General features: G+C 50.5%; 1 protein-coding gene across 2 annotated transcripts; it reads right to left on the bottom strand.

Moving 5' to 3' along the window:
• Positions 1 to 62: 62 nt before the first annotated feature.
• Prodh (proline dehydrogenase 1) lies at positions 63 to 22183 on the bottom strand. Of its 2 annotated transcripts, XM_090320664.1 has the most exons (14): positions 21904 to 22183; positions 14285 to 14493; positions 10634 to 10668; positions 10010 to 10159; positions 9041 to 9105; positions 8702 to 8818; positions 7608 to 7687; positions 6614 to 6695; positions 5461 to 5553; positions 5187 to 5333; positions 4598 to 4773; positions 3284 to 3382; positions 793 to 881; positions 63 to 706 (listed from the first exon to the last, which is right to left on the bottom strand). In XM_090320664.1, the coding sequence occupies exons 1-14, from the start codon at positions 22171 to 22173 to the stop codon at positions 519 to 521; spliced, it is 1800 nt and encodes a 599-aa protein (XP_090176790.1). In that variant the 5' UTR covers positions 22174 to 22183; the 3' UTR covers positions 63 to 518. The 2 variants fall into 2 exon arrangements, with proteins under 2 accessions (XP_090176790.1, XP_090176791.1); XM_090320665.1 differs by lacking the exons at positions 63 to 706; positions 793 to 881; positions 3284 to 3382 and adding an exon at positions 3389 to 3538.
• Positions 22184 to 26214: the final 4031 nt, after the last annotated feature.

Genomic DNA, 26214 nt, shown 5'->3' with positions numbered 1-26214 from the left:
GCTTCTCCATCCATGCCACTCCCTCTTTGCTACTCAAGCAAACAGCAAGTGAGGGCACCAGCTAGAGTTGAGGCTGTCAGCTGCACAGTAATGATTTATTGACCAGACAGACTTTCCAGTTGGGTACTGCCCACCTGTGGGGCACAGAATGCATGGGTTGGACCTTGGCAGAAGGGGAGTCATGCAGGTCTAAGACAGCCAGCAGAGGTGGGGCAGGGAGCTGGCTCATGAAAAGGCAGTTCGGTAACAGTTCCTAACGGTCCCAGTCAGCATCACATTCCACCTGCACCTCATGGCCTGCTTCTGGGCAGGGGGTTGGGCACCAAGGGCAGCTGGCACTCTCTCCAGTGGGTCTCACGGACTTAGATGTAAAAAGATGAACTCTTTGAGGCCCGGTGAATGGCACCTGTGGCAAAGGCCTGAGGACCACCCCAGGGCTTCCCAAACCCCTTCCTGGGCGATCCCTGGGAGATCAAACATGGTGGAAGGTGTGGGAGTGGCCCAGGAGGCGGTGGCAGCTAGGCTGGGCGGTATAAGAGGCTTCCAGTCAAGAGCCGCCGCTTCAGCTCCTGCCAGAGCAGCTGCCGCTCCCGCTGAGTACCCTTCATGATGCCGCTGTTCTCCAGAGCTCGGCGAGACAAGTAAGGCAGGACCTCCATCACAGGGCCATAGGGCACGTACTTGTACACAGAGAAGCCTGCCTGGCCTGCACACAGTACAGATGCAGCCGTGAGTCCTCCCTACCCCCTCCACGGCACTCCTACCCCACCCTGCCCAGGATACCCGGCTCACCCAGGGGGAAGCTGATTTGGTCACACATGCCCAGGAGCTGTCCAAAATACACCTGGCGGTCAGCAGGGTGCAGGCCTAGTTCCTCCATCCTGTGAAAGGGGGATCCAGGCAGGTGAGGGCTGATTTTAGGATACTGCCCCCAAGGCAGTCAGAGCCTCCATCTTAGCTCTGATCTCCTGGGTTTCAGCCTGACACTCCTGCTGTGTCTCCCAGCAGGATTTGCCTGTACTTTCCCTAGGCCTGGACTCATGCCCAACAGACCACTTTTCCTTGCCCTTTATTACTGCCTCTCCCACATATTCTCCACCTTCTTCCTGATCCTGACAAGCTTGCCCTGGCCTAGGGCATCTTCAGCACTCCTGCAGTTCTCTAGGATTTTGCTCTGGTGATTGGTGTCCTAGCTCCCATCCTCATCTTGCCTTCGTTGGTAACTCCTCTACCTCATCTGCGCAGCTGCCCCACCCCACGTGCAGCCTGAACCAAGACATGCTGCAAGTGTCAAATACACATGATGTAGTTAAGATTTACTTTAAAAAATAGTGGTGAGGATTGGACCCAGGACATTATGCATGCTGGGCCAAGAATTCTACCATAGAGCCCTACCTCTAGCCCTAAAATACTTTCTTGGAATGAATTTTATCTTTGTTTTTTAAGCTGGTTAGAAAATTAGAAAGCTTAGAACTACAGCAGTGTCACATTGTATTTCTATCAGCATTGTATAGAAGGTGGGTGGGGCCCTCAGCTATCTGGCAGCTTCTCTTACCTTTATGACACCTATTGTGGGATTACTTCCCAGTGTAAAACACCTGTTTGTTAATGACTGCTGTGCACTCCTCTATGTCCAGGGGTCCAGACCTAGCACCTGCACTCTGGGCACCAAGAGGGGCATGGCCAACTGAGGCCTTCTGTGCCCACCTCACTCCCATCCCCATCCCAGGGTCTCTAGAGAATCCAGGACCACATAGGTGGCTTGTACCACAGGTACTTCTCCAGGCTGGGTTCCAATGTGAACTCTCAGGTGACAGTGTGTGCAGGGAGAGTTCCTGGCACTCCGCTGCTGGTGTGTCCTGCCTCTGGTGTGATTGCATTCAGGGCCAAAAGGGGCATTCCTGTGATGTCAAGCTGTGAAAACACCACCTCCACTGGCCAGCCCTGCAGTTCCACTGCTCCTTCAGGAAGTCCCACTGAATATCTGGATATTGGACATAACTTGGGACTGCCCCAATATGGGCTGGAGCCCTAGCCTGACTCCTAGGAGGGTGAAGAACAACAGACCTCTGCCCAGGATCCACCAAGCATCTGATGGGTCCAGACCCTGGGAAGATGGATAAAAAGCAAAGGAAGGGGAAATGAGAGTCCCGGCACAGGTACTGTTAGGCTGAGGTGCAAACTATGGAACCATAAGGAAAGTACTAGAGTGTGAAGAAACTTACTCTACCATATTTCTCTACTTACTCAAATTCTACAAACTGTGCATTCGACAAAAAGAAAACAAACTATATTAAATTTCAAGTACAGTTTTAAATGTTCAAATAAGCTATTTATAGGTAATGTATCCCACTGGAAAAGCCTCCGAAAGGGTACTGAGATTTAACAGGCTGGATGTTTCGATGAGCTATTTAAGTCACCTCAAAAAATTTATTTCTTTGGATACAGTTTCAAAGCTTTAATAAGTTGGGCGGGGGTGTTGTTTTTGTCGGTATTGGGGCTTGAACTCAGGGCCTCAGTGCTGTCCCTGCATCTTTTTCACTCAAGGCTAGAACTCTTCCACTCTTGAGCCACAGGACCACTTCCAGTTTTCTGGAGATGAGAGTTTCAGCGACTTTCCTGCCTGGCTTTGAATCATGATCCTCAGATCTCGGGCTTCTGAGTAGCTAGGATTACCGACATGAGCCACCAGCACCCAACAATTGGGTATTCATTTTTTTTTCTTTTCGCCAGTCATTGGGTTTGAACTCAGGGCTGTGCACTGTCCCTTGGGCTTTCTCAAGGCTAGAGCTTACCACTTGGCTTTTTCTATGTATATGGTATCAAGGAATTGAACCCAGGTCTTTATGCTTGCTAGGCAAGCACTCTACCACTGGGCCAAACTCCCAGTCCCTAGGTATTCTTTTTTTTTTTTTTGCCAGTCCTGTGGCTTGAGCTCAGGGCCTGAGCATTGTCCTTGGGCTTTCTCATGGCTAGCACTCTAACACTTGAGCCACAGCACCACTTCTGGCTTTTTCTATGTATGTGGGGTGCTGAGGAATCGAACCCAGGTCTTCGTGCATGCTAGGTAAGCACTCTTACCACTAGGCCAAACACCCAGCCCTTAGATTTTTAAGTTACTACAAATTATCTTCTTGTTCTTGCAGGGCAGCATTAAGAATGCTAAAGTCCACAGGGTGCTAAGAGTTGCACCAGCTCATTCCAATGGCACCTGGAAGGTCTCTATGAGTTCTTTGAGTCCAACCACAGAGACCCTGACAGCGGGAGGGCAGGCAGCACTTACCTCTGCAGGGTGAATCGCACTGTGTTCTCATTGTGTGAGGCCACCATCACCTCAGCCTTGCCATTGTGCTTCAGCTCCTCCAGAACATAGTTGAGGCACCTGGGGAGAATGGTGCATAAGCCTGGCCCCCACATCTGAATCGTTCCCCCCCATATACCGTGTCCCTCATTGTGGCCCTGTTAGCAAAGGAGGCTCTGCTGGCCCAGAGCTATCCAGCAGGATGATTCCCACAGTCAGGAGAAACAAGAACAGCACCTGGGAATCAGAATGAACAACGGCTGGGATGACAGGTCACAGACAACAAGCTGGGCACGCTATCCCCTCAGCAAACAATCTGTCACTCCACAAGGGGGAGGTGGGGACCCCCTGCCTGGATCTACAGCTTTGCTTCTGGGAAGGGACTCTGCAGTGCAGTCCTGGCTTTTTGAGGAAATAAAGAGGGTCCCCGGAGGCTCTGGGTGGGACAGGGACCAGGGAAAAGCCAGGGCACTGTCACCATACAGCCAGGACAACAGGCTTAACAGCTCAAATTCTGACCCAGCAATTCCATCTCTGGGCTCACACACAGACCCTCTGATGGGTTGAGTGGCTAGTGAGAGATGGGATGTTCACCGAATTCCTACTATAATAACAGGAAAGACCATAGAGCCTGGACACGTAACCTTGCTGGCCTAAGATTGCCGCTATCGGTGTTGACCCAGGAGATGGAGGCCTGAATGAGGAAAGCGAGGGGCAAAGGACAGAACGTACAGTCTGAACACTCTGGCTGATATTCAGAGCACTGCACGTGTGACCCCAGCGGGCTCCTAGAAATGGGTGCTGCCAGGAAAAGGATATGGAGCCAGCAAGGAGATGCCAGGGTCCCTTTGAATTCACCACAAGCACACACAACCTCTGAGAGGAAAAGTATGTCATTGGGCTGCCCCACAGATCCCTGAGCTAAACAGCAAATGCAGCGGGGACACTGCTGCTGCTCATGTGCTGTGTGGACTGGCCCTCGGCCAGCGGGGACACTGCTGTTGTTCATGTGCTGTGTGGACTGGCCCTTGGCCAGTGGCGCGGGGAGGCCCAGGTGCTCAGGGCCCATCAAAGGAGCCAGCCGGGGGAAACAGGCCAATTCTGTGTTTTGAAAGAAAGAATCCCTAATGGTTTTTGAAAATGTGACATAAAACGAGGAGGAAATATGACCTATGCCCTCAGGATACACATCTCCCACTCCCTGCCAGAGAGGCTTCGGGCAGAATGAGGTCAGAACACCAGTGTCTCCTGAGGTCTTGTTCCCATTCTGCAAACAGACACAGGATGCCAGCTCACCTGTGGTACATGGCATTGGTGGCTTCGTATGTGGGATTGATGGGATCCTCATAGCCAATCTCTGCCGCACGGGCACGTTCCTGGGCCATATATGCGCCACGTACCATCTTGGCCCCAAAACACCAGCCCTCGCGGCGAGCCAGCTCCACATCTAGGGTTACATTGTCGTAGGCATCCTGCAGGAGACGTGGACAGGGAGAAATGGCCATCCTTCAAGCTAAAGGCGAGTCAGGTGGCCTCCAAGAAGCTCTTTTGCTTTCTTCCTGCCCTCCCACCTGTCTACATCCTGTGGCCAGAAGAGGGGCTTAGTGATAGGGTCCCATGAGGCTTTGCTTCCCACCCTGAGCCAGTCACCCTTGCTTTGGCCTCCCATGTAGGGCCAGCATGGCTGCTGGGTCAGAACTTCTTTCCTGGACAGTGGGCCTTACCTGAGATTAGTGGCCTGCTCCCTCTTCTTCCTGTCCTACCCACCCAGAATCTGCTTAGGCAGGGTCAGATGGATACTGCAGGTTGCAGAAAAGGACTCTCTGCCCCCACTGCCCAGCAGAGGGCCTGCAATCAAGCCTGGAGGCCAGCTGGGAGGCTGTACCTTGAGGTAGCACTGGTAGGTGTTGAAGATGAGGGGCTTGTCCATGTTGAACCTGCGCTGCATTTCCAGGGTCAGGCGGCTGATGGCTGGCCGGAAGTAGGTCTGTTCAGCATCCACCATTAGCCGCACACCTACCTCTGTGGCTCTCTGAGAGGTGCAGGGGGGGCAAAGGGGAGGAGACAGTGTGTGGCTCTGGTGACATAGGAGTCCTCCCTCTGGGCAAGTCCCAGGGTCCCTGCCACATGATCCCCACCCCCCATGAGGCGGTTCACACCTTAGCCAGCATATCCATCCTCTGCAACATCCTTGTCATCTGCTGCTCCTCCTCCGCAGTGAATCCTGACAGCAGGGGCTCCAACTGCCCTGTCTGAAAACATAGCATACTGTCAGGCCACACACAGCAAGGCTACCCTCAGCCCACTGGTGATACTCTGCCAGCAGCCGAGGACCAAGACTTCTAGGGCCGGTGCTATCTAGACACAAACGACACAAGGCTACCTCCCTGTCCTATGCAGGGAAGGGAGTCTAGTGCTCATGCCAGCAGGCCTAGGCCTGAGCTGAGCCCGATCCCAAGCTGTCTGCTTCCACAGCCTCCATTGGGGAGGTCTCAGAAAGGCTGGCATGGTAACAGGGGTGGATTCCTGAGGGAGAATGGTGGGGTGACTGCTGCTATGGACTTATAGCCAAGATGGTCGGCCAGGCAGATAGGCAGTTGGACTGGTGCCTGGAGAGAGCAGCAACTTTGTGATGTCAGGAGGGGCCAACCAGTGCTAGGGCCTCCCATATCCCTGATGGCATGGTCCAGGGTGTTTCTGGAGTGCCAAGATCAATGTATGCCCCCAGCCTTGTCCCGCAGGACACAAATGCTATGCTATTCCTGGCCACACACGTGCTTCCATTTTGCTGGTGATCTTGGAGCAGAGCTACATCCAGGTCAGTGGCTCCAGGCAGTGGGACACGAGCCCTTCACTGACCCAGGCAGGAATGATCATGGCAGAGGGGTCGGCAGGACATTTTCCCAATGTGTCTTCTGTTCCCCCTCCTAGCCCACTACACGTGTAGCAACAAGCACTCCTATTCTCACTCCTTGGCAACTCCCTTTGAGCCAATCCACTGAACATGCAGAATTAATAACACTGTGACTTTGGGGTTCAAAGCCAGCCTGGGCAAGAACATCAATGAGACTCTTATCTCCAATTAGAAAGCTGGAATTAAACCTGTGGTTCAAGTGGGAGAGCCACCTGCCTTGAATGCAAAAAGCTAAAGCACTGAACATAGGTCTTGAGTTCAAGCCCAGTCCTACCATAAACATTTTTTTTTTTAAATTGAGTCCCCATGTTTGGCAGCAGGAGACACACATCATGAACTGAATTCCCTTTTCAGCTCTGTCCCATGCTGAGCCAGGGGTCAAGGGCGGGGAGTGTTACCTGTGTGTTGGGAACCACCAGATGCTTGGAGAGTTGTGTCTTGCTGTCAATGAGGCTGTCCCAGTCTAGCAGGTCCACCGTGCTAAGGAACAAAGCAGTGAGCAGAGTTGGCAGCAAGCAACTTCTTGACCCCACCAGGTAGCTTTACCCACAGGTGCTAAGGCTGCTTAAGGAGTCTCAGACACAAGCCAGCCCATTCCTCAAAAGAATGCTCACAAACCCAGCCACCAGGAAGCCCACCTTTCACTTTAAAAAATACAGTGTAGCTGGGTGCTTGTGGCTCCCACCTATAATCCTAATTACTCAGGAGGCTGAGACCTGAGGACTGAGGTTCCATGTCAGCCAGGAAAATCTATGAAACCCTTAGCTCCAATGAATTGGCAAAAAAAAAACCCAGAAAGAGGACATGTTATTCAAGCAGTAGAGGGCATCTGTCTTGAGTGAAAAAAGCCAAGCAAGGGTACAAGTCTCTGCTTGAGCCCATCACTGGCACATATTTTAAAAAGAAAGAAAATGTTCTCCATATAAAAAATGAATATCAAAACATGAACATTCTTGCACTGGGTGGCAGCTATAAAAATGTGAGTGTGAATGCCAAGGCTGGATCAGGCCGAGGAATGAGCCAAACAAAGGCGGGAGATGAGGCAGGAGGCAGGAATAGCCACAGAGGGGCTAGGAACGCTGCAGCAGACAAGGCTAGCCCAGCCTGCTTGTGACTCAGTGCTCTACCCTAAGCTATCTTCCTGAGTGGATGACCCCTAGTCCTAGAGGCTTTCTTTCAAGGAACCCAGCCTATGTCACCCTGCAAGAAGCCCTGTGTCCATGGCGCCCCGACCCAATGACTCCCAGATCACTATCAATGCCCTGCTCACCATCTCTCTAGACACCTCCATGACCACCCCCAACCCCATTTTCTCCATGGAGGAGTCTAGGATTAAGAGAAGGCCCTGGAACTCTGCTGGAATCATGGCTACATCTGGGGCTCAGCTCTTACCCAGACACTCCCAAGGTCTCTGGTGTGAACCAGTCCTCAATCTCAGCCTTGGATGCGATGCCCATCTTTGCCACACTTTCCTTGAGACGTGAGAAGAAGGTTGAGTGAGTGTTATTGTCTCCTGGCTGTGATCAGTGCACAAGTTTGTGGTGCTGTTTTACTTTTATTACATCATTAGTGTTCCTGCTTCATAGATGAGTCTATTTCTCCCCTGCAGCTCTCTACCTCCTGCTGGCACTTCCTGTCCTTGTTAGTGTCAGAGTTTGAATAGGAAATGTCACCCCACAGGCTCATGGATTGAACACTCAGTTCTCAGCTGGTGGCACTATTTTTGGAGGTCATAAAAACTTTAGGAGGTGGGGCTTAGCTGCAGGAAGTTGGTCACTGAGAGCAGGCTTTTAAAGCAGGCTACCTGTCGTCTCCGTACTTACTTGCTCTCTGCTTCCTGTCTGCCATGCCTCTCCACTATATTCTCCCTGCCACGATGGACTGAACTCTCAGAAACCTTCTTTCCTTCTTTTAAGTTTGTCATGGAAGCCGGACCCTGGTAGCTTACACCTGTAATCCTAGCTACTCAGAAGGCTGAGATCTGAAGGACTGCAGTTCAAAGCCAGCCCAGGCACAAAAGTCCAGGAGATTTTTATCTCCAATTAGGTATCAGAAAAGTAGAAGTGGCGCTGTGGCTCAAAGTGGTAGAGCTGAAGAGCTCAGGAACAGTGCCCAAATCCAGAGTTCAAGCCTTACAACCGACAAAATAGATAGATAGATAGACAGACAGACAGACAGACAGACAGACAGACAGACAGATAGAAGTTTGTCGTGGATTTGGTCACAGCCATGAGAAAAATAACACAGTTGAGCAGTGGAGCCCGTCCAGAGCCCTTCTTCCAACAGGACCTTCATTCTTCCCTCTTCCTCCTCCTCCTTCTCCTCCTCCTCCTCCTCTTCAGCTGACCCCTGAAGCAGCAGAGTGCCCCACATCCCAGGAAAGGCTCCAGGAGCTCACCCCGGACCACTGTCCAATCAACAGCACCTGAGCAAAGCTCCTCCCAACCCCCTTCACAACCACGGGGAAATGAAAAGAGCTGCCACACCTGCAGTGCCACCACCTCCAGCTTCGTGTCCATGGCAGCACGCCCCGCCTGACCTTGCTCTGCAGCCATTTGGTGAAAGAACCGTCTCCATTTGGTCAGCACATCCGAAAACTGCAGCTAGAAACAACAGGCCTGAGGCCACTGTCTGTAGCACATGCCCAGTTCCCACAGAGACCATCTTGCCTCCAGGGACTCTGAGGACAAACCCCATGCCACCATCTCATCCATGAGGTCCCACCTCACAGCTTCCCCAGGTATGGGCACATTTACTGTCATTCAAGGCTCACAGAAAACCAAGGTCTTACAAAGCCTTTGCAGACGGAAGGTGCCAATACTTACCAGAAACTGAGGTCTCCCCAGTGCAGTGAGCTTTATGGCTGAAAAGCCGTCATCACTGGCTCCACCTGTCAGAAGCCAAAGGAAGAGCCATGAGGATCCCTGATGTAATGCATGTGTAGTGGGACAGGGAGACCACTTGCTCCCTGCTGTTCCCTGCTCCCTAAAGCCGGGCCTGCTGCCAGGTGCCTAGCGACCCTAACCACCTGAGACTTTGCCATAAAGGCAGAAAGTGGTGACTAGGTAAAGTTTGTGTTTGCCTGGTGCAGGAAGACAGCAGGAGAAGCGCCAGTGAGACCTGCACAGCCCTGAAGCCTCCCTGGCTCTCTCTATGCTATCCACATTACAGGCTGTCTAAGTGTGGGTCACAGGATAGTGAGAGGCCAAGAACAGAGCAAGGACACAATGGATGTTCACTTATGCTAATGGGGGCCCCTCCTCTTCTCTTTTCTCCCAGGATGGGCAGCAGGCAAACAGATGTCCCTCATCAAAAGGCCTGGCTTCGTATTAGGGACATATCCACACATCACCCATGTCCTGAACCTTTCAAATGTTCAGGAGGCATGAGGCCTGCTGCCACTAATAGCACGGCTAGTGGGGACAGCATAGGGGCTGTGCTGGGATCTTGTCTGGAGCTCAGTGACCCCATGACTGACCTCTCCCCAGCCTCCCACAGGCTATCACAGACTGACACAGAGGATGTGGCACCAGCTCTCTGAACTGAGTCTGGCCCCTGGGGTTAGGGATTTCAGACTTCCACATCTGGGCACCATGCCCAGAAGAACAGGAACTGAGTGAGGAGAAGGAAGGGAGTCGGGGGGGAAGAGTCCTTCCAAGAGGCAGCCAGAACTCTCAGGAAGGAGCTGAACACGGCGCAAACCCAATGTGACCTGCACCTAGCACACTCACTCCTTGCCTTCTGCATCCACTGGCATATCCAGATCGGGGCTGCCAGCGAAGAGGAAGCCCTACCTGAGGCCTCAATGCAGCGTAAGAAGGTCTCCATGTGGCTGTCACACTTGGCTTCACTGGCGTAGAAGTAAGTGCGGGCGCTGATAACCCCATCCCTGCGATCCCCAAAGGCACGGTGGGCCTGGTATTGCTTCTCCCTCTTATTTATGCCTAGAAAGGTACACACACAGCCTGAGCACACACACCAGCTCTGCTTGGAGCTACAGCTGCAACCCCCAGCTCTTGGCATGTACAAATTGACCTCCCAGGGCTCTAGCTCTACCCCAGCCCCACCTGTGTATCATGAATCCTGCCCCCCCCCCCAAAAAAAACTGCCCTTCCCTCAGGGCTGCTATCCTGGCTGCCCCTTCAACCTGGCATACACATTCCTCTGCATCTCTGTCACAAAGGCCTGGTTCATGGTTGTCTACTGAGTCCACATGAGAGAGGTGAGAACTAAGCAGGGGCCTGCCCTCCCCTCACCAGGGGCTCTTAAATGTTTGAGGGCACACAGAGCCAGGACAAGGTCTTGTCCCTTGCCTCAAGGCTTGCTCCATCCTAAACACAGATGTCTCCTTGGCTACTAGGGCGTGTATGGATGCAGGTGGGGAGAACAGCTGCCCCCAACAGTGGCCTCTTACTCACCACTACCATCCTTCTCTGCAGCAGAAGTGCAAGACCTGCAGAAAGGAGGAAGAGGCAAAGGTCAGGGTTACTACACCACCAGAGCTGCAGGTGACAAGGAAGCTGGCCAGGGAGAGGCAACGGTGAGCCATAGACCTGACCATGAACTTGACAGAGCTGGCTCCAGAACACAGCCCAGTCCCTCCCAGGCCTCAGGCATGACTATTTGGGCTAGGGAGGGACAGCGGGCTGAGAGGCCCTTTAGTACCAAGTCCCGAAGAAACACTGATTTCTGATGGATGGAACCCCTCTCTACAGGTCAGGTACAAGCAGAACTATCTTCTGAGAGTCTCAGAACAACCCAGGACGTGCAGCTCATCCCTGAGAAAAGCTAGTGAGGATGGCCCAGGAAAGACAGGGGCACAACCAGGTGAGGGACAGGAATGGAAGAGGGATGCAGAGTCCCTTAAGTCCAGAAGCAACTTCTCTATACCTAGCCAGGATCTCCAGGCTCCTCTGAAGACCACAGTCCCACCCCTGGGCTCAGTCTGTGTGTTTGAAACTCGGGCCTCTAGAGTGCAGAGATCACAGGCCGGCACCACCACACCCCGCTCCCCACGGCTTCATTCCTCACCCTTGGGTCTTATTTTCTTGCAAAATGAAAACCAGGTGTTTTCCCACTCGTAGCTATTAAGTGCCTGCTCTTCACATTCCTTCCAATGAAGTGACATGCTCCCCTGACTAAGTCCATATTAAAAGGCCTCCCGGGTTCTCCTCATACCTTGAGAATCTCCCAAATCCTCGTCAGGACAGGATATCAGGGCCAGTGTGCTGGCTCTCCTAGGAAAGGGCAGCGACTTCCCCCCCTGGCATCGCTCTAGGCATAGGCAGCACCAGGGGAGTGATGACAGTTAACTCAGGTACCAGGGGCCTTGCCACTAGTGTCTTATTGAAGTCACTGTTCCTAGAGGGAGTTGGGGCTCACACAGCCATCTGGCCAAGAAGCCCTCCCCTCAGCCTGGTTCCTGTCCCAGGTCTCTTATCTGAGGGACTTTGAGCCATAACCTCCAAATCAGAATCCAGACTCCTGGTGGGATCAGGCCCCTATGGGCTTGGGACTCCCCATGTGGCACCACAGTCACCAAACCACAGCCTAGGGACAGGAACAAGGTAGCTTCAGCCACCTAGTGCCGAAAAGATGTAACAGAAAAGGGTAAAAAAAAAAAAAGAAAAAGTTACCATACAACACATACAACAATTTACTGACTCTGTAATGAGTATTCAGGCAAGCCCCCCACCTTCCTGCCCCTGAAGGACACTGGTATGAGTTCTAGAGATCAGTCTTAGGCCCAGGAGCAACTAACAAAAGCTATCCACTGTACCCACTTAGGAAGAGAAGAGGAGGCAGCTGTGTGTTGTCCTGTGCAGAATCCCTTATGACGAGGAAGGAAATACGGGGCTTCAGTGACCCCAGTGGCAGGTTTGCCTGTATAACCCACACTTTCAGTCACTACCCAACCCAACAAACACAACAGCTAGGTCTGGCCTCCATCCTTCTGTGCCTCTTTCTCATAGCTAGGTGTGGGCTGAGGCCCACTCTCAATGGCCTTAATTCTAGGCAGTGGCCTCAGCATCCCATCATTCTACAGACCTTGTGAATGGAGGACAGGGAAAAAAAAGGTTAAGTCCCTCCTCCTCCCTCCCTCTCCTAAGAGACCCCAAAGCAGCAACCCACACAGGGGTCTGTCGGGTGGGTTGCAGGTACACCAGGGAGCCCTGCAAGTCACAGGATAGGGTGGGTGCCAAAGGAGCCCTGCAGCCTGGGCACCTCCAGAGTCAGAGCCACTAGCAGCAAAGATGGGTATGAATCTTTGTCATCTATCCTTGGACAAGCAGTCACCCAAGAAGAGACTGGGGCTCAAGGCCCCAGAGTACAAGACAAGAAGCCCAGCTGAGGCCGCCTTTGCAGGTCAAAGGCTTCTAAGAGCAGGGTGGGCTGGGGGCAGCCCCAGGGCCAGGTACCAGCGGGTCCATCTCCAGATTTTCTTTTTCTTTTTTAGGGGTGATATGGGGGAGAAGGGTGTCTCACAATGTAGCCCACACAAGCCTTGCACTTTGGAGCCTCCTGACTCAGCTTCTCTAGTGCTGGGGAGACAAGTGTATATGACCACACCCAGCTTCTATCTCCCATGTAAAAACTGTAGGCACTTAAGACAGACATTCTTGTTATGAAACTACCAGCTCTGGGACTGAGGCCCCAGAGCCCATTAGTAATTCAATAGGCAGCCTCAGTAATAGCAGTAGCCAAGTCCTGGGGCAAAAGGGGAGCTGGGGTGGGGGCACCCCCACCTTCAAAACAGCCAATCACAAGGCAGGGGCTGGGCTTGGCAGGCCAATCAGTTGCAGGCCAGCAGGTTGAGACAAGGACCGGACATTCTGTTCCAGGACTGAAGGCCTCATGTGACTGCCTTTCCAAATCCCCTCCTTGTAGGCACCTGGGGAGGGGCAGAGCAAACCCTGGGGCCTGACAGGGTTCAGCACTTGCCAGTACCAAGTCCTCCTCTAATTCACATTCTGCTACATTCCGAACCAAAGAGCCCAGACTCACAGAAAGCCTTGAATTTGCTTGGCAGAGATTCAGGCATCAATACTTCACAAAGAATAGTGTACTATGGACTTCCTGTGAATGTGTCAGTACTATCCCAGGAAGCACAATAGGACATCTGTCCAGTTGCCCAAAAGGACAGGGAGACCTGTCCCCTATACTCACTGCGCAGAGAATGGGTCAGTGATGCCAGGAGGGCCTGCTACACAGCTATTTGCTCAATTCTCTCTGCCATAGAGGCCCAGACAGGAGCCCAGCCTGAGGGGCTCCACAAGCTCAAGGCAGAGCCTCTGACAGATAAGGTAACTATCCCAAGAGATGGGGTCAGGTACAGGCCAATAGCTGGCTCAACCAGCCAGTCGGGAACCTTGGGAAGACAGACTAGGGCAGGGTGGGAAGCCAGGGCAGCTTCCTGCCAATGCCTCTGTAAATGGCCAGCTAGTAAGCATTCTCGGCCACATATATACCCAGCTCTGCTTCTGTCAAGTAAAAACAATTTGTATTTCATGCAGTTCTCATATTATAAAAAAGGATCCTTGTGGGAGTTTTTTTGTTTTGTAGGGCCTGGGCACTGTCCCTTAGCTTTTCTTTTTGCTTCGGGCTACCACCTGAGCCACAGCTCTACGTGTGGCTTTCTGATAGTCAATTTGTAATAAGGTGTTACAGACTTTCCTGCCTGGGTTTCAAATAGTGATCCTGATATCTCACCAGCTTGAGTAGCTAGGATTACAACCACTGGAACCAAGCTTGTTTTGATTTTTTTTTTTTCAACTGTTCTGCACTGCAAAAACCATTCTGAGCTAGCAAACCTGTGCAAGACCAGATTGTGGACTGGATAAGGCTCAGGATTATAGTTTGCAAATCCGAGCCTCCACTTCTGCTGGCCTCAAGCACAAATCAGGCTTTCTATGAGAGCTCATAGCTGTCACCTGCCTGAAACAAACATGCAGGAACTTGAAGTACAACCCAATTGGGCCACTGGTACTTAGGCTAATGGCTCTCCTAGCCTTGGCCCCCAATAGTCCCAGTACACTTTGGGATTACCAAGAGAGAGAGAGAGGGCTTACTCCATCTCCTTGCGTTCTGCCTCCTGGGGGCTCAGATCTTCCTCTACGCCATAGTCCAGGATGGAGCCGACACCAAAGGCCTTGTTACGTTGGATCAGGGGCCGGATGGATTCCTGGTCCTCACCGGCTACAAATTGCCCATAGAAGGTCATCTTCATCAGCTTGTCAAACATCCTTTGTCCCAGGAATTTCCTGGCAATATGGAGCAGCTGAAAGGCAAGGGGAGCAGCTGACATGGGCCCCCTGTTTTACCTTCGTCAGCAGAGAACCCCTGTTTACCCCCTCTCTACATACTTGATTCCAGCGACAAAGCCTTGATATGGTCTCCCCCAGGCCAAACTTGGCCCATTTTCTCTGTTTTCTGGAGAAGGCCAGGCAAAGCAGCTTGCTTCTCTGCTTATATACAGCAGGGTAGAATAGCAGGGCCCAGGTGCCATGCTTATGACCCTCCTCCATTTTTGCTGGCTCCTTGCAGATATGAGCTCCTCCAGGAGCTCTCATGCCAGGGGCTGGCTCGTGTATCAGCTAGGCCACACAGGGAGGCCTGACCATTGCTGACCACAGCTGGCTCCTATGGGACAGCAGTAGCCATTCTTACAACACTCAGTTCTGCTGGGGAGGAAGTGGTTGCTGAATGATGAACACGGAACAAAACTCGAGCCAAGCCTGAGCTCAGCTGGAGTGAAGCTAGTCCATCTATGAGGGTCTATGCCAGGAAGGCCTACTCTGGGACCAGCAGAGTGTGGTCCAGCACTGACCAGCTGCCTGAGTGCTGTATCCCAGAGGAAGGCAGCTGCCTAGAAACCATTCGGCTTTCTCTCCTAACTTCCTCTCACACTCTAAACTTTTTATCATTGAAAGAATATTCACAGAGACCAGCACCAATTGCGCATACCTATAATCCTAGCTACTCAGGAGGCTGAGAACTGAGAATCTCAGTTCAGCTCAGGCAGACCATTCTAAGGACAAGTCCAAGAATCTTTTTATTTCTAATTATCTGGGGGTGGGGAGGGACAGAACTGGGGTCCTGGTTCATGTAGTAGAATGCCAGCTATGAGTGAATGAGAGTGCGTGAGTTCAAGCCCAAGTAGTAGCAAAAAATAAAAAAAAGAAAGAAGGAAAGGAAAGAAGGAAATCTTACTGAAAGTTAAATAATAGTGGGATGAGGATACAGAAAAAGAGATAGTTTTGATTAAAATATGATATATACATATGCAAAGTATACCATGATGAAACTCTTGGTACAATATATCCTAAAAAAATATATGACAATTGGGCCAGGAGTTTGGCCTAGTGGTTAAAGTGCTTGCCTAGCATGCATGAAGACCCGGGTTCAATTCCTCGGTACCCCACATACATAGAAAAAAGCCGGAAGTGGTGCTGAGGCTCAAGTGGTAGAGCTCTAGCCTTGAGAAAGCCCAAGGACAGTGCTCAGGCCCTGAGCTCAAGCCCAGGACTGGCAAAAAAAAAAAAAAAAATATATATATATATATATATATATATATATATATATATGACAAGCCTAAAGTAGAATTGTAGTTCAAGTGGTAGAGCAACTAGCCTTGAACACAAAAGCTCAAGGACAGTACCCAGACCCCCGCCCCCCAAAAAAAGAATGACAAAGCCAGACAACCATGTAGCTCACACCTATAATCCTAGCTACTCAGTAGGCTGGGAGCCAATGTTCTTAGATTGAAGGTAGCCCATGAGACTCTTATCTCCAATTAACCAGAAAAAAAAAAAAAAAAGCCAGAGGTAGAGCTGGTGTAAAAGAGACAGAGTGCTGGCACTGATTGCAAAGCATAGGGACAATACTTAGGCCCTGAGAATAAGTTCCATGAACACACACACACACACACACACAGAGAATGACAAAGACTAAAATAGGCTTTTTAAAATAGGCTGTGTTGGAGGTTATATATCCAAGGAAGGGAAAATGGACAGAGCGAAGAAGAGTGAATATAGCCTAAGTACTTTACTTTTCATGTATAAAACTGGAATAATGAAACCAGTTGAACTTGTCTTAAGAAAATGAGTAAGCAGGCTCTTTGGTCTTGGCTACAGACATGCCATCCCGAGTGAGGAAGACCAGGGAATCTTCGGGGCCACGTGAGCCACAGCCACGGCCGTATTGGCAAGCACCAGAAGCACCCAGGAAGATGCAGCAATGCTGGTGGTGGGCATCACCACAGGATCAACTTTGACAAACATCACCCAGGTTACTGTGGGAAAGTTGGTATGAGGCATTACCACTGAAAGAGGAATCAGAGCTTTTGTCCAACTGTTAACCTTGATAAATTGTGGACACTGGTCAGCAAGCAGACAAGGATAAATGCTGCCAAAAACAAGACTGGAGTTGCTCCCATCATTGATGTGGTTCAATCAGGCTACTACAAAGTTCTGGGGAGGGGCCGGGAGTCTGGCCTAGTGGTTAAAGTGCTTGCCTAGCACGCATGAAGACCCGGGTTCGATTCCTCGGTACCACATACATAGAAAAAAGCCGGAGGTGGTGCTGAGGCTCAAGTGGTAGAGCTCTAGCCTTGAGAAAGTCCAAGGACAGTGCTCAGGCCCTGAGCTTAAGCTCAGGACTGGCAAAAAAAAAAAAAAAGTTCTGGGGAAAGGAAAGCTCCCTGTCATTGTGAAAGCCAAATTCTTCAGCAGAAGCAGAAGAGCCAAGGAGAAGATTAAGGGTGTTGGGGTGTCTGTATCTTGATGGCTTGAAGCCACACTGGATGTTCATTAAATGCTTACATTCTTTCACCAAAAAAAAAAGAAAGAAAGAAAAGAAAAAGAAATGAGTAAGCAGCCAGTGTCTCATGCCTATAATCCTAGCTACTCAGGAGGCCGAGATCTGAGGATCACATTTGAAGCTGAAGCCAGTCCACGACACTCATCTCCAGTTAGCCAGCAAAAAGCCAGAAGTCAAGCTATAGCTCAAGTAATAGAGTGTCACCCTTGACCTATCAGATAGCACCACACTCTAAGCTCAAATTCTAATACACACACACACACACACACACAGAAAACTCATACAAATAAAACTAAAATTTCTGCCATCATTCTTCAAATCTCCTGAGCTTTAGTGTCTGCCAGGCATTGTTGCAGGAGTACTAAACAAAGAAAGCAATGATGGTATCTGATATATTGGATTTATTTGTATTTGGTTATTTGAAATTGGATAGGGAAGGGGGGAAAACCAAGATGGGGAGGAGGGGGTGGAAGAGCGGGTAATGGGGACCAAGACATGTGAAAGGATATCAATTTATGTGAATTAATGCACCTTCTATCTGGCAAATATCATGTAACCCTTTTATTAATTACAATAATATATATATATATATATATATATATATATATATATATATAAAGCAATGATGGTGTAAGAGACAGGTAGAGCCGACTGGGGAAGAAGCAAGGCCACTCATGGTTTGAGACAGGGAGATAGAAGCAGTTCTGGTGGGCAGAGTCAGGAGCATTTGCTCACCTAGATCCCGGCAAGGTGAAAAGAATAAGGAAGGATTCCACAGTGGGGAGAGCCAGTCTGGGTGGAAATAGGAGCAGCTAGAGTCTTTTGCATGCCCAAAAGTACATCTACCACCTTGATGGAAACCTCTGAGTCCATGATAAGAAAATGCTGGGATTTCTCAAACCCGGTCAAAATGGAACCCCTCATACAGGGGCAATATCGCTAAGCTAAGCAAAGACATTGACATTTCAAATACCTTTACCGCCAAACCATTCCTAAGCAGTCTCAACGAGACTCTTCCTTTGTTCTTTTGCCTGTCCTGGGGCTTGAACTCAAGGCCTGGGCACTGTCTTGGAGCTTTCTCAAGGCTAGCCCTCTACCTCTTGAGCCTCAGCACCATTTCTGGCTTTTTCAGTGTACGTGGTACCAAGGAATCAAATCCAGGGCTTCACGCACGCTAGGCAAGCACTCTACCACTAGACTATGCTCCTGGCCAAGACTCCTCTTGCCAACACCAGCACTTGTGTCCTTGAAGCTCAGGGCTGTGTGGAAATCACCCTTGCCTGTAGCCTTCATGAATCATCTGACATTTCTGTGTTTTGCTCTTTTCTCATAAGGATCTGAAACTAGAAACTGATCATGCCAACATCAGAGCTGAGGATGGACCTGTGTGTCTTATCATGCCCAAGCCAGAGCCAGGGAACTTGTAAGGACCATGATCCTCCAGGGACAGCTGGAGGAACAGACAGAATTTTCCCAAATCAGAGATCACCCAGTGGCTGAGCCCGGGACCTGAAAACCATCATTCAATGCTAGAAAAACTTTCTGATCTCATCCACATTAGTTCTGAGAGACCTGTCAGGAGCATGCCAAGAATAAGAATAGGCAACTGGCTGTGGCTGACCCTCAATGGAGCCACACACTGCATCTAATCAAGTACTCAGGCCTGTCACAGTCAACACTAAGCAAAGGATCCAGAGCCAGTCTGTACTGGAGTCAGCAGTGCTTTATTTACACTGATAGTGAATGGCTGAAAGCTCCCAGAACACCCTGCAGGCTCACCTTCGGTTTTCCCCAGGGAGGCAGGCTTGGAGGGAATGGCCGCTGGAGCTAGTCACATGCCTTTTGCTCTGGCTAGGATCAGCCGCCACTGCCACTGAGGGCTGTGAGAGCACATAGACAGGCAGGGCTGGCAAGTGTCAACCAGACTCCACAGCCAAGAGGCCACTTGAAAGCTGTCCTGGGATGGTGCCACCTGAGTCCAGCCTTGCCTCTTCTCTCAGTAGGGAGAGCCTTTGAGAATTTGCAAACTTGTACTAGTAATTATATATATATATACATATATATATATATATACATACTGTTTTTTCTGTAAAAGACAAACAAGCTAGGGATGGGACTCAATAGCTCACACCTATAATTTCAGCTACCTGGGAGTAGAAATTAGAAAACTGAGTAAAATCCATCATCTCAACAAATAAGCTCTAGGGACATAAGTAGGAGGATTGTGTATTACAGATGGCCCTGGATGAAAACTAAACATCTTATCTGAAAAACATGAAAAAAAGGCTTGTGGCATGACTCAAGTGGCATGACTCCAGCCTAGCAAGAGTGAGGCCCTGAAGTCATAAACCCAGTGGCAACAAAAAAGATAAAAGTCAGACAAGCCAGGTATGAAATCGCAGCACTTGGGAAGAAAGTAAGGCAGGAACATTGGAAGATCAAGGACAGTCTAAGCTATATAACCTCAACACAAGTCTCAAAGCCGGGTACAGTGGCTCACACCTCTAATCCTAACTACTCAGGAGGCTGAGATCTGAGGATCATGGTTCAAAGTCAGCCCTGGTACTACAAAGCCGTGAGTCTCTTATCGCCAATTAATCTCTAGAAAACGGGAAGTGGGGCTGTGGCTCAAGAGTATGGTGGTAGCCTCGAGCTAAAGAGCTCAGGGACAACGCCTAGGCCCAGAGTTCAAGCCCTCAAAAAAAGTCTCAAATGATAGGAAGGCAATGACAACAGTCCGTTCTCTCTCCTCCACAATCACCTTCCATCCTGTCCCCTCTCATACGCTGGCTCACACCCAAGCCTAGGAACTTCAGTCTCTCGTGGGAGACTCTGAGTTCTTCTCCAACCAGCTGCTTTTAGGTAAGTGGGTTCTGACCCAAAGCATTAACTTTAACCCAAGCTCCCGTGGCCTGACATTCCCCAGAGCAAAGCTGACCACCCTAGCTGCAGCCACACAGGCCAGCAGTGACTGGAAAGAAGAAATCCTCCCACAAGCCAGAGAAAGAGAGAAGACTGGCTAGCCAGTCTGGATTCTGCATGAGTGACACTCAGGCCAGGGTCCAGCTTCTGCCCCATTTCCTCTGGGAACAGGCACTGAGAACAGGAATACACATAGAATCAGACAATGACAGCTATTACAGACCCTGGACCTAGGCTGAACAGGAGAGGAGTCTGTGGAGAAATCATCTCTGGTGTCCTGCCTCCTCCAGGCCCCCACAGCACCATCCTGGGCTCTAGCACTTGCCCAGAACAGGCTCCCTGAGGACAGAGGAGCCAGTGCTTCTCTCCTCTAGCCATCCCCGGGCACTGTGCTAGGGCCCATTCACCTCAGAACCAAATCCTGGGCCCCTAGTTTTGTTGCCCTCTCTGAAGAATGGCTGGTTTGGGATCTGGGAGGAAAGGCATAGTGCTGAGCCGACAGAAATTTCTGAATGGCTTTAAGCCATCTCTCCCTCCCTGTCAGCCACAGATAGGTCTGGCTTTTGTACTGCTCATCCCCGAGGAAGCTGGGCCCTGTCACTGTCCATTCTTTCATGCCCTTGCTGGAAGCCCTCCTAACCCCACTGCAACAGCAGTAGGCCCTTCCACCTGCCTTCAGCCCCACTGTGCTCTTTTTCCTCCCATGTCTCTTTTCACCCTCCTCCCTCCCTGCACATTCCCCTTTTCAACACAGCTTCCCAATACTCCCCACTCCCTAGCCCTACAGGCCAAACTCCACCTAGGCATCTTCTTTCTCTCCACTGCTGCCATCAGTCTCAGGCTCCAAAGCTGAAGGTGAAGTCCCCCAATTTATGGCAACTGTGCTCAATCATCATACTCTTGGCTTTATAGGGTGTCTACCCTCACCTCCTACCTACTTCAGATTCCTGCTCTGTGTTTCTGTGCCCATGAGCAGGGGATCTGCAACGGGCCCTCAGTGAACTCTCACCTGAGAAACCAACCCAACTACCTATACCAGATACTCAGGGTCAACAACTGGACCCTTGATCTGTTCCCAAGTCACCTTGAAATAGCTGTCCTTGCAGTGTGGTGGCTCATGCCTGTAAATCCTAGCCACTCCGGATGCTAAGATCTGATAATTACAATGCAAAACTAGCCCAGGAAGGAAAGACTGTGAGATTCTTGTCGCCAATTAACTACCAAAAAAGCCGGAAGTATGTAGCGCACTAGCCTTGAACAAAAATAAAATCTCAGGGACAGTTCAAACCCTAGTACCAGCACCAAAGAAGGTAAAGAAAAGGAAGGAAAGGATGGAAAGGGGTGGGGAATAGAGAGGAGAGGAGGGCAAAGGGGGGCAAGGGAAGGAGGGAGGAAAGGGAAAAAAAAGAAAGAAAAAAAGAGAAAGAAAAAGGGAAATAAAGGAAGTTAAAGATTTCTTCTCTAAAGGTTGACTACAGTGGGTTTTTGTCTTGTTTTGTTTTCTAACTTCCCCAAGGCTCTCATGCTTCTTAGTTATCACGTTTTAAGTTTAAAGCTGAGTGTGTCCTGAAGCTTTCCCCCAACTTCCCCAGCACTTCAGAGTAGCCATCTACAGGCGTGGCGGGTCCCAGGCTATGAAAGTCCTACCAAACGATACAACTTCCCTAGAAGTAAACTTCATGTTGCTCTTGCGTTCAAAATCCAGACCCTAACTCTGTGTCCTGGCACATGGTGTACACTTAAAAATATCGATTTGCATCTCGTTGGTAGCAAGGAACAAGTAATAGCCGCTGTCTGCGAAGGAGCATGCAGGAAACGCCTAGCTACAGACTTCCCTAGCTACGGGCAATGCTTGAGCCGCTCCCGTTAGGCACTTGGAAACCCCATACCGCCTCCTGGGACAGGCAGAAGGCCCGCGAGGCCCCTGCCCACCTGCCCACCTGCCCACCTGCTCGTGGTGCGCCAGCAGCGCCGGCCAAGCGCACAGACGCAGCACCAGCAGGTTGCGCGCCAGTTCCCAGCTATGCCGGCTGCGGTACGCCTCCTGCGCGTTGCCAAAGTCCACGGCGGGCATTGGAGGCCGCACAGTCTCCGTAGCCCTGCATTCCGGCCCGGTTCCAGGGCCCGCGGTGGGCTGCTCGTGAGGGGCCGGGACGGAGGAGAACGAGGCAAGGCATGGTGCGGTGGTACGCAGCGAGCACACACGCCGTAGAGCCATGGCGGACCATTTACGCGCGCTGTGGCCGCTTAAATACTCTCCTTCGCCCCGCCCCCTCCGGCCCCCGGGGCCACGCCCTCATTTCAAAAGCCCCGCCCCGCGCGCTCGGCTGCGGGCTGAGTACCCCCCACACCGCGTGTTTCCGAATGGGCGGGGACTCCGGCGGCAGGCCCCGCCCACCGAGCAGCTACGTGCGCATGGCCCCGCCTTCCCAGCCCAGGGGTCACAGTGTAGCTCGAGACCCCATTCCTTTGACTGCCCCTTGGACACACTTGGTAAAGGGGGGACTTCGGTGGGTCCCGAAGCCCGCAGGTCAGTGCCGTCGCATGGGCACCTACACTCACCTGGATTTCTCCCTGGCTGTTGAGCAGCATGGGCCGGAATCTGAGGCCCAGGACCCACAGAGAATCCAGGCCTGAAAGGTGGCAGCTTGTGCTCTGGTGTTAAAGGACATTTGAGAAGCCATCGTGTCTCCTCAGGACCACCACCTCTCTCCATCCTTTGCTCAAGATAAGACTATCTTGGCATTAGGTTAAATAAGGGGGAATCTCAGTTCCTGAAGAAGGCTTTCTCACTGGTGGGTCTCTGTCTCTATCAGTTCTTAGGTTGTGGTATTGAAGATTTGCAGTCCTTGTCCTTGCTTCCGTGTTCGTTCTTTCTTTCTTTCCTTCTTTCTTTTTTCCTTTTGCCAGTCTCAGGGCTTGAACTCAAGGCTTGGTCACTGTCCTTGAGCTTTCTCAAGGCTAGCATTCTACCACTTGAGCCACAGTGCCACTTCTGGCTTTTTCTGTGTATCTGGTACAAGGGATGGAACCCAGGGCTTCATTTGTGCTAAGCAAGCACTGTACCACTAGGCCACGCTCCTGGCCTTCCTTGCTCTTTTGTAGCCCTCTGCCCCCTTGTCTTCATTGGCAAGTTTTAGTTTATCACCCTTCCATTGGCAAGGTTTACAGGCTAAAATTCCCACACAGTCTGCTTTTCTAATAACTCCTATAGCTACCATCAGATCTCTGATAATCCAGATCTCTTCCCACCCAAGAGTGGCTAAGCAAACGCTTCTGGTGTGGTGTGTTGGTACTGGGGCTGGAACTCAGGGCCTGAGCTTTTTTTCCTCCCAGTCCTGGAGCTTGAACTCAGGGCCTGAGCACTGTCCTTGGGCTTTCTCAAGGGTAGAGCTCTACTACTTGAGCCACAGTACCACTTCCGGGCCTGGCTTACGGCTTTTTTTTTTTTTTTTTTTTTTTTTTTGCCAGTCCTGGGCTTGAGCTCAGGGCCTGAGCACTGTCCTTGGACTTTCTCAAGGCTAGAGCTCTACCACTTGAGCCTCAGCACCACTTCCGACTTTTTTCTATGTATGTGGTACCGAGGAATCGAACCCGGGTCCTCATGCATGCTAGGCAAGCACTTTAACCACTAGGCCAAACTCCCGGCCCTGGCTTACGGCTTTTTAAAAATATGTATGTGGTATTGAGGAACCGAACCCGGGTCTTTGTATAAGTTAGGCAGGCACTCTACTACTGAGCCAAACTCCTGTCCCGATGGCCTGAGCTTTTTGCCTCAAGACTGGCAATCTACCATTTGAGCCACACCTCCACTTACAGCTTTTTGGTAATTAATTGGAGAAAAGAGTGCCGTAAGCCTGGGCTCTGTGGCTCACACCTGTAATCCTTGCTACTCAGGAAGCTGAGATCTGAGGACCGCAGTTCAAAGCCAGCCCAGGCACTAAAGTCCGAGAGACTCTTATCTCCAGTTAATGACTAGAAAACTGGAAATGGCACTGCGGCTCAAGGTGTAGGACAGTAGCCTTGAGCTGAAGAGCTCAGGGACAGTGCCCAGGTCCAGAGCTCATGCCCTAGGACTGACCAAAAAAAAAAAAAAAAAAAAAGTTCCATGGAATTTCCTGCCCAGAGTAGTTTCAAATTACCTCCCGAGTAAGTGTGAGCCGCCAGCCCCTCATTGTTCCTGGGGCTTGAATTCAGGGTCAGGGAGCTCTCTCTTGACTTTCACACAAGGTTGATGCTCTGCCCCTCTGACTTTCTTCTTTCTTTTTTGTTCATCATGGGGCTTGAACTCTGGGCCTGGGCGCTGTCCCTGAGCTCTTCAGCTCAAGACTACCCACCCTACTCCTGGAGTGACAACACCACTTCTGGTTTTCTAGTGGTTAATTGGAGATAAGAGTCTCACGGACTTTAGTGCCCAAGCTGGATTTGAACCGAGATCTTCAGATCTCAGCTTCCTGAGTAGCTAGGATTACAGGCGTGAGATACCAGTGCCACCTCCAATGTATTATATGAAAAACGGGGTCCTCCCTCCCACCAGAAATGTCACCACTCATTGCACCATAATGGCACACACTTTTGGCAGAAGGAGCATGTGAACTTGATACCAGACAGGGAATAGAAATGAACAAATCACATGTAAAGCAGAATGCCTTCACTGGGACCTGTACTGAGCTTGCCAACTCAAGCCAAAGCAAGCTGGCACTGACCAAAGGGAGGTGTATTAACTTTTCTAGTGGACTTTGATGATTGTCCATTAGTCATGGCACACTTTCAAAAGCTGTTCTTTATATGCACCGTCATCTTGGATTTGGACTTGCTGGGCTAATGGCTTGTCTCTCCTTGAGAACTGCTCAGTTACTCTGATTATTGAGGTAATCATCTTTTCTTTTGTTGTTGTTGTCATGCATGGGGCTTGAACTTAGGGCCTGGGCTGTCTCTAAGCTTTTTCACACAAGGGTAAGGCTCTACCACTTTGAGCCACAATGCCATTTCCAGTTTTCTAGTGGCTACTTGAAGATAAGAGTCATATGGAATTTCCTTCCCAGGCTCGCTTCAAAGCATAGCCCTCAGATCTCAGCTTCCTGAGTAGCTAGGATTACAGGCGTGAGCTACCAGTGCCCACCCAGCAAGGCCATCATCTCCTATAATCATCCTGGCATCATTCTTTGTCTGGGCCTTGTAATAAGACTGAGGCTGTAGGTGTCAAGCTGTCTAGAAAGCACTAGGGTAGGGTAGAAGAAATACACAGCTCTAGTGGGCATAGGCCAAGGTAACCTTGGATAATAGGTTGTGTGTTTGTGATACTGGTGTCTGGGCCTCATGTTCTCACTCAGCTTTTTTGCTCAAGGCTGACAATCTACCATTTAAGCCTCACTATCTTTTCTGGCTTTTTATTTTTCTGGTTACTTAAAGATAAGAGTCTCTTGAGCCAGGTGAGGTGGCTCACACCTGTAATCCTAGCTATTCAGGGGGCTGAGATCTGAGGATTATGGTTCAAAGCCAGCCCAGGTACTAAAGTCTGTGAGACTCTTATCTCCAATTAACCACCAGAAAACTAGAAGTGGCGTTGTGGCTCAAGGTGTAGGGTGATAGCCTTGAGATGAAGAGCTCAGGGACAGGACCCAGGCCCAGAGTTCAAGTCCCACAACTGACAAGAAAGAGAGAATCTCTTGGATTTGCCTGACTGGACTGGCTCCAAACTGTGATCCTCAGATCTCAGCCACCCGAGTCACTAAGATAATAGGCGTGAGCCACTGGCATCTAGCTTGTGTGACTTTTTTTTTTTTTGGCTAGTTCTGGGACTTGAACTCAGGGCCTGAACACTGTCTTTGAGTTTCTCAAAGCTAGAGCTCTACCACTTGGGACTCAATATCACTTCCTGCTTTTTCTTTGTCTGTAGTACCCAGGAATCAAATTCAGGGCTTCATGCATGTGAGGCAAGCATTTTACCACTAGGCCACACTGATTGCTTTTTAAGTAATATATCGATTTTTGCTCCAGTCAGTCTTATATGTATTCCCATGTCATTGGGGATAACAGGCTCATACCAGTGCACCCAGACATTGTGCTTCCCCTTCTTGTAACTGGGTTCACGGGCTTGTCTGACTGCACCAAGCATTTGAGTAAGGTGGCGTCTTGAGAACTTTTATGACTTGGGTGGCCTTGAAAAAGTGGTTCCTCTACCTCCCAAGCAGCTAAGATTACAAGCTTGAACTATTGTACTCAGCTCAAGAGTCAAGAGTCCGAGTTTTAAGCCAAA

Source organism: Megascapheus bottae, chromosome 28 (genome assembly GCF_031878675.1).
Source record: "Megascapheus bottae isolate mThoBot1 chromosome 28, mThoBot2.hap1, whole genome shotgun sequence".
In the NCBI taxonomy this organism is placed as follows: domain Eukaryota; kingdom Metazoa; phylum Chordata; class Mammalia; order Rodentia; family Geomyidae; genus Megascapheus; species Megascapheus bottae.
Note: the sequence above shows the minus strand (reverse complement) of the source record. Positions and strands in the feature narration are given on the sequence as shown.